General features: G+C 42.8%; 1 protein-coding gene across 1 annotated transcript; it reads right to left on the reverse strand.

Moving 5' to 3' along the window:
• Positions 1 to 6490: 6490 nt before the first annotated feature.
• Positions 6491 to 7593, reverse strand: FZD7 (frizzled class receptor 7; the record flags this gene model as incomplete). The annotated part of the gene is made up of 1 exon (XM_009078522.1): positions 6491 to 7593. A coding segment is annotated over one exon (753 nt), but the record flags the coding sequence as incomplete, so codon positions are not given.
• Between the last annotated feature and the right edge of the window lie 4 nt (positions 7594 to 7597).

The following is a 7597-nucleotide window of genomic DNA, read 5'->3' on the forward strand; positions in this document are numbered from 1 at the left end:
TATTTTTTTACCCTTTCTAAAGACTTACTTGCTTTAGATAATCAAAGCTGGCTTTGAACCAGCACACACAAAAAATCTTTTTTTTCCTTTAAAAATCAGGACTATACATATATATATGTATCACAGCCTTTCATCCCTTCTGTAGACAGTTTCATTTTCTGTGAGAATGTGAAAGTTCTGAGTGATCCAGAGCTCATGCAGGCACCACAACAAACACAGGGAACTACGACCAGCCACACTATTGTAATTAACACCAGTGTTTAATTAGCAGACAGCTGCAGTGGGCAAGGGCCTTTTGATTTTCTCTCTTCACTGGGCTTTTGATGAGAGATTTTCCTAGACTTGTACCTTCCAGTTGCTGCACTAGCATGCACTCACACTACACATGCGCTTAACACGTATACATACACCCCACATGGAAAATTTATGGAAGGAAGCCATGTCAGGCAACTGATCGATTTGTGCTTTAGGTAAATATTTTTGGAAGTAGCTGCCTTTGATTGTCTTCCATAAAAACTCTTTAAGTCACGTTTTTGTCTGTCAGGGAGGGGGAGTTATAAATTAGAGTATGCTTTGGTGCATTTAGGAACACTTTATGCTTTGCTGGTTTATTTAGCAACAAAACCCTGATGTGTGATGAAGGTGGATGGGTGCAGCAGTCTGCCACAGCACAGGCTGGCACCAGGGCAACACACTAACTTTTACCCCAGTCAGCTTAGATGCCTCTGTATTTCATTGGTGAAAGAAGTACAGTAGTCTCTTGCTGTACCCTGTTGTCGAGGCAGGAAAATGTCCAAACAGCCAACTAATCCTTCTACTTGGCCATCTTCAGTAAAGAGAAAAATGTTATTAGAGATCATGGTAGCAGAAAAAAAACCAGTGAAGCAACTAAAAGATGAAATGAAAATATAGCAGGGAATGTGAGTTCTCACTGCTAACGGCTTGGAGGAAACCTTGGACAACTCTGCTTTAGGCCTACTACTATGATTTAGATCCCACTTGCAGCAAGCTGAAGTGAATGGTACTGATTTAAAGAAGGACAGCAAAGTTGTCACGGAGCCTGTTGATAATAACTGTGTTTATAGCATATAGAAAATGAGAGCTTGAGGAGTACTGGAAGAGCTAAGCACGTTATAGCACCAGCACAGATGGGCCCAAATCCTTATCTCTGCTATGCCTAAGCACCAGGATAACACAAGTCCATTTAGTTTGACTGCAGTCAACAGCTGTTGATTTTTGTGTGTGTCCAGTTCAGTGCAATTTTCTATTTACCTAGCTTGCCTCTTTATACCCTCTCACAACTTGTATTTGAGCCCTGGCTAGAGTGATACTCCTGTGAAAGCATGTGCTCAGCCTGACTAGTTTTAGATAAGACATTCGAAAGAAACAAATAACTTATTCTAGCTGGTGGTCTTAATTTGGCATTCTCTAAAACAGGGTCTACTTGCGAAACATCAGACTGTGGGACAAAGATTTGGCAGAGGTATTTATACAAACCCTATTAGAAGTGTATTTCATTTCTTCTGGTTTTGATAGCATTTATTCCCACAGCATCCCTATAATGATGGGAGTGTCACTATTCCAATTTTATAGATAAGGAGTTAAGAGACAGAGACAGTATTTTCTAGCCAGTTACCAAGATGGCTAATTACCAAGATGGACCTGGGAATTTAAACACTTATGAAAAGTGCTTTCCATGTTACCTACCTCCGCCTTTAGCCACCTGAATACTGCTGAAAGTCTGGCTGTATTTGATCTGTCCACCATCTGTGACAGTACAGGTAATCAAGCACTTGTCTTCCAAATCCTAGATTAGTGTCTATTTGCTAGAACACCCTTTTGTGTCCAGATAACATATTTTTCTTCTACTACAACTCCTGGCATAATTCCATGTTCACCACAGGCCTTTTCAAGTCCCTTGGTATGTCACCCTGAGGAAAAGGACAGCATGGTGGAAACAATCTTACTTCCTGCCTGCCCTGAAAATGACATTGCCTTCCTGCAGATTGGTTTGAGAACAATGCCAGAATTGCCAATACCTCCACTAAAGCTGGAGGGACGGGAGAACTGGGCTTCTTATTTTTCTTTCTAGCTGTCATCCTGGCCTTTGGGATCCCGGTGTTAATAATAATGTTATGGCTACCCTGGTGGCCACAGGATGAGGTTGATTTCTAAGACCTGTGCAGCCCAAGCCTACTCATACAGGCTGTTCCTCTGGACAGTAGACACTGCTTTTCCACCTGTATCTGTAAGAGTAACATGCTTAAGCAAAGGGCTGCCTATAACCGACCCAAGCTGTGACACAGCTGGGGCAGGCAAAATGAACAAATTGTTGCTAGCAAGATTTCTGGGCTAATATGGATTATTGATCTTCCCCAACTTACAGCTGTTGTTTAAAAATATGCTCTAGGCCCTGCTTATTCCTGCTTTTTATCCATATTCTCATTTTTCCCAGTTCTATAATATCCTGGCATGGTTAGGCTGGTTGCACAGAAAGGAGCATGAGATGTAGAGTATGCACTCATTGCCCTGTTTGGGCCTTGTTCTTGAGACCAGTCTTTACCTGAATTAGGAGAAAGTGCTGTCTGTGCCTTACTTCACTGACCTGGTTTAGAGACAAGCAATGCTCAGCCACCTCAACCATGCAGCCTTGGACCTTGGGTTCAGACAGTGTCAGAACTCTCCTTGTCCTTCTCTGACTGTAGCACAAACTGGTTGTCTGAACAGCATTAAACTCTGATGTACATGTTTTCATTTTATAGTTTGGGCATCATTTTAGTCAAAATGTGTCAGTTCTAAGTGGGGCATTTGGGAACTTGCCATGCACTGTATTTATTCCCCCAATCCTATATTATCCTGTGCAGTGTTGTAGCTGCCAAAACCACACGCTCATGTTGGCATGAAACAATTATCCTGGTTTATATAGAGCAGGCTTGGCAATAGCCTACCTCAATGAACAGTTATAGGGAAGAAGATTCAGAGTCATCTTTTCCTCTCCAAGCAATAGACTAAGTTTCTTTCAGCTGGATTCATGGCTTTAAAAAATAAAAGAAGTAGAAGGCAAGTATGAAAGGCAGGGTGTATATGAAGTACTACAAGATCTGGAAGGAAATGACAATGAGATAGAGGGAAATAAGACTATTTAAGATACAAGCTAGCAATTAGGTTTCTAAGCCCATGTGAAATTATAAGTAATGTTTACTGTTGCCTGTTGGTGAACACAGAGATGCGTGGTTTTTACTTGCATGCAAAGCTATTGGTTGTGGGTGAAGTACTTACACAAAAACACTCAATTGCTGGTGTGGGTATTCCACCAAAAATAAACCCAAACAAACACTGACGTATTATAAAAGCACTTTTTTCTGCAGAGACAAACATTCAGTTGCTGCTGCTGTTCATGAACTCTAGAATTGTTAAAGCCTCCTGTTTAACTTGCCTGGAATAATACTGTATTTTAGAAAATTACACAAATGTCTCTCTTAAGAACCAGTGGTTATGTAGTTTTCAGGAAAATGTATAGCAAACTTACAGGGATATTGATTAATGATAAATATTACTTGCTAAGGTCTTGTGAACCAAAAGTGCTGCTAAGACAAGAGCCAAAGGTAAAAGGTAGGAAACTTTTCTTAAAATAATGTAACTGAAAGTGCACTTAAACATTAGTCAAAGAAAAAATGTTTTGCAGTGATTATCAGAGAGGTTGGTAAAGGCCTATTTTTCCTCCTTTTTTTCCAGATAGCTTCACAAAGAGATTTTTTGAAATTGTACTCCCATCATGAAAGTAACTACTGCTTTGTTATCAGAATGGTGAAAGAGATTTTTATTCCAGAAGGCCAGACCTTGTCACTACTTGAAATTCTCCAAATTGTTTCCACTGTGAGCAAATTCAGTCTTGATGTAAGTCACATCTGCTGAAAAGTGAATAGCAGTTGCTTCTACTTCTATACCAGCGTCAAATTTCACCTACAATTTCAAATTTTAAAAATTGTCTTAAATCCCAGGGTTTGGACAGTTTTGCATAAGTGACTTTAAATCCAGAAATACTTACTAGGAAACACTGAAATAAAAGCATTCAGCTATAGTCATTTCTGGTGGAGACAGACATTTCAGATATGAATGTCTCATGACATAGTTTAAGATACAGGAAGGGTGATCAACCTAACAAGTAGGCTGAAATCATTGTGAGAGAAAAGCTATAAACTATCACCATTTCACAGGTGTACAATTCTGTTTGTTGGGGCACCTTCCGTGATTGTAGAAACACAACTTGAGATCTAAACATTTGTTTCAGTTTAAAAAATTAAATAGACCATTCCATTGAAGCTATCACCTTTCAACTGATTGTGATAAAGAATACAGGCTTCAGGCTACCTATTAAGATTTAAGTAAAATTCACCTGAACAAAACTGCAGATAGCAAAGGTGCTGTGGGGAAAAAAAAAAAAAAGCACCAGTTCAAAACACTGCCCTTTGAAAGCCATTGTAAAGGACCTAGTCCGTAGTGTTTCCCTAAAACACCCTGCCTGTCACAGTGAGGATTTAATTTACAGTACTTGTAGCACCCTCCAGTTCTCAATTTCGAAGTCCCTTTGGAATGGGAAGAGAGCATTATCCTTATTTTATAGATAAGGAAACTGGTTTATCAGCTTGCCCTCAGCAAGAGGCAGAGCCTGGAAGAAAACTTGGCTAGGATGCAAGTACCTCAAGCCAGGGCAGACATTTGAAACCGGCTGTCTCAAAATGTGCTCTCCTATTGTTAGGGGCTGGTAATAGAAAGGCCAGTTTCAAGTCAAAGCAGAGTTTCTGGTCAGTGTATTCACCTAAAAGTCTCTTGCACCTCCCTTAATAAAGTGTGGGAGAAGGCACCACTCACAGAGCTTCCCCTCATTCTAAAACCTGCCAAGTGTTCAAAGACTGAAACAAAACTTCATTAGAGCCTTTGTATTAAAAATTATTTATTTAGTGGGGTAAAGCAGGGCCTCATACAGACCTTCAAAAAATCAAGTAAAAACATAAATACATATTTTCTTACAAAAATGGGATTTACAAAATATACATACTGCACTTGTCTTACACGCTTGTTTTTCTTTTCTTCCACGTGCACATTATAAAAGACAAAAACGCAAGCCCCACAAGTCTGAAATCGGATCTGCTGAAGGATTTGGCTAATGGGCCCATTCCTCATGCCCAGACTACTGGTACACCCTCAGACAGCAGCAGTCTGACCCCTCACCCTGAACAGGTTTTTTAAGTTTCATTCCAGACACTTTTCCCCAAAAAAACATGAAGAGCAGCTATAGGGTGGAGACTTGCTAAAAATCCAGAATTTCCTATTTTGTCCTTAGGCAAGAATATACACACACACATACACTTATAAAAACAACCCTTCAGTGAATATAAAGGTAAAGTAGTATGCAAAAAAAAATAAAATATGAACAAGTCGACATAAAAATTTTCAGAATAGAAAAATCTGTCACATATCAAAAGAAAACAATGCAGTTGATGATTAATTTGTGAATGTTTTTCCTTCCAAGACGTAACCACTGGAAACTTAACCAGCTGTATTTTGGCCAAAATGAGAAGGCTCCTCACTTGCAGTAACTGCTTGCTTTTAACCCCCAACCCCAGCCCCCTCCAGCACCATGAGTCATTGCCATGCAGCTCAGGGAACCTGAGGAGCTGGCAAAGGGTCCTTCGTGAGCCAAAAGGATTCCTCCTGTCCCCAGAAGCGGCTGTGTATTGACTTTGTCTGCAACGAGCTCACTGCAAAGCAGGAGAGAAAGCAGGTTTATGGGAAAGAAAAAAATCCTATCTTTACGTTACATATTTTAATGGCTCTTGTTTTGGCAGGTGCTCTCAGTTAAGCTCTTCTTGCCCTCTAAATCTTGCGTTTCCTTCAGTTTAGAAAAGCGACCCATATTGAACGGTAGGAAAACATCCTGCCTCCTCCTTTTTTCATAAAAGGAATGTTTATTTCTGCGAGCTCCTCACATCCAAGGGTGAACCTCAACGACTTCTTTTTGTTAGTTTGCCCATAAAAACCGATCCCATGCTTATGCCTTTCTACATAGAAAACACTTTTGTTTCCCCCTTTGTCTCCTAGAACAAAGGCAAGGGGGAAAAGCCTTCTGCTGAAAAGCAACAAGTCATTTCTTTTCAGGGCGTGGAATAGCAACCCCTTCCTTCCCCACAGCAGCAAGAACATCAGATTAAGGGCCAAATTTTTACTTTAAAACCATTACAACAGGTATCACTGAGGTAAAAAGGAACTTGTGAGCTGACAGAACAGAGGCATCTCCCCAGCACACGGTCGGGCTGCAGCCGGCTGTGCAGTACTCACGTGATGGCTCCGCCGAACTGGAAGGAGCAGGCAGCGAGTTCAGGCTCGGGAGCTACCCTGCCCGCGCTGCAGTTTGGCCCCGGCAATTCAGAGAGCATTTGGCTACTTCTCGGTAGGGGCAGCTCAACAGATCTGGCTTCCCCTCCCTCTTGTCCAAAGCAAGGCAGGCTGATTTTAGTTGGGTTGGAGGTTTTTTCCTGGACAGGGGTAGCAGGAGAGAGAAATAAGGGGACTTCTGGGTGAAGGACTCTCCCATCCCACCAGTGGCCTCTTTTACTGTCCTCTTCCACTTAGCTGAGCATAAGCACCACTGGACATAGTTTGACTGATCCTTTATGCAATGATTTTTCCTTTTTTTCCTTCTGTGAGGAAGCAAAAGTTTGAAAAAGCCTCCCTTCTTCCCTCTTCAGGGAGCCATTGCCCTACTCTTCTGCCGAGTATTAGTCTCCTCTGCGTGTGTGCATATGTGAGTGTGTGTGTGCCACAGGGGACAGGAGGGTCTCATACTGCTGTTTCGCCTTTGCTGCCGGTGCTGAGTCTGTGGTAGAAGCGTCGCCAGGACTGAAGGGTTTTGCCAGACCAGATCCAGAAGCCAGTAGTGATCCCAACAATCATGGTCATGAGGTACTTGATCATGAAGACGGTGAAGTCTGGGCTCATGGGGGCAAAGTGGCTGGGACAGGGCACAGCGTATGTTTTGCAGGTCTGGAGGAGCCACGTCTTCTCCCAGGTGCCGCGGAAGGCCTGCTCGTAGAAGTAACACGCCAGGACAATGGTGGCAGGCACCGTGTAGAGGACGCTGAAGACACCGATGCGCACCATCAGCTTCTCCAGTTTCTCCGTCTTGGTGCCGTCGTGCTTCATGATGGTGCGGATGCGAAACAAGGACACGAAGCCAGCCAGCAAGAAGGAAGTGCCAATGAAGAGATACACAAACAAGGGTGCCAGCACGAAGCCCCTCAGGGAGTCCACGCTGTAGATACCTACGTAACACACCCCACTGAGCACATCCCCATCCACCTGCCCCATGGCCAAGATGGTGATGGTCTTGACAGCAGGTACAGCCCAGGCAGCCAGATGGAAATACTGGGAGTTAGCCTCGATGGCCTCGTGGCCCCACTTCATGCCAGCGGCTAGGAACCAGGTGAGGGACAGGATGACCCACCAGATGGAGCTGGCCATGCCGAAGAAGTAGAGGATCATGAAGAGGATAGTGCAGCCTTCCTTCTTGGTGCCTTGGGCCACAGTGCGGTAGCCA

The sequence above is a fragment of the Acanthisitta chloris genome, unplaced genomic scaffold (assembly GCF_000695815.1).
Source record: "Acanthisitta chloris isolate BGI_N310 unplaced genomic scaffold, ASM69581v1 scaffold29430, whole genome shotgun sequence".
NCBI classification, from domain to species: domain Eukaryota; kingdom Metazoa; phylum Chordata; class Aves; order Passeriformes; family Acanthisittidae; genus Acanthisitta; species Acanthisitta chloris.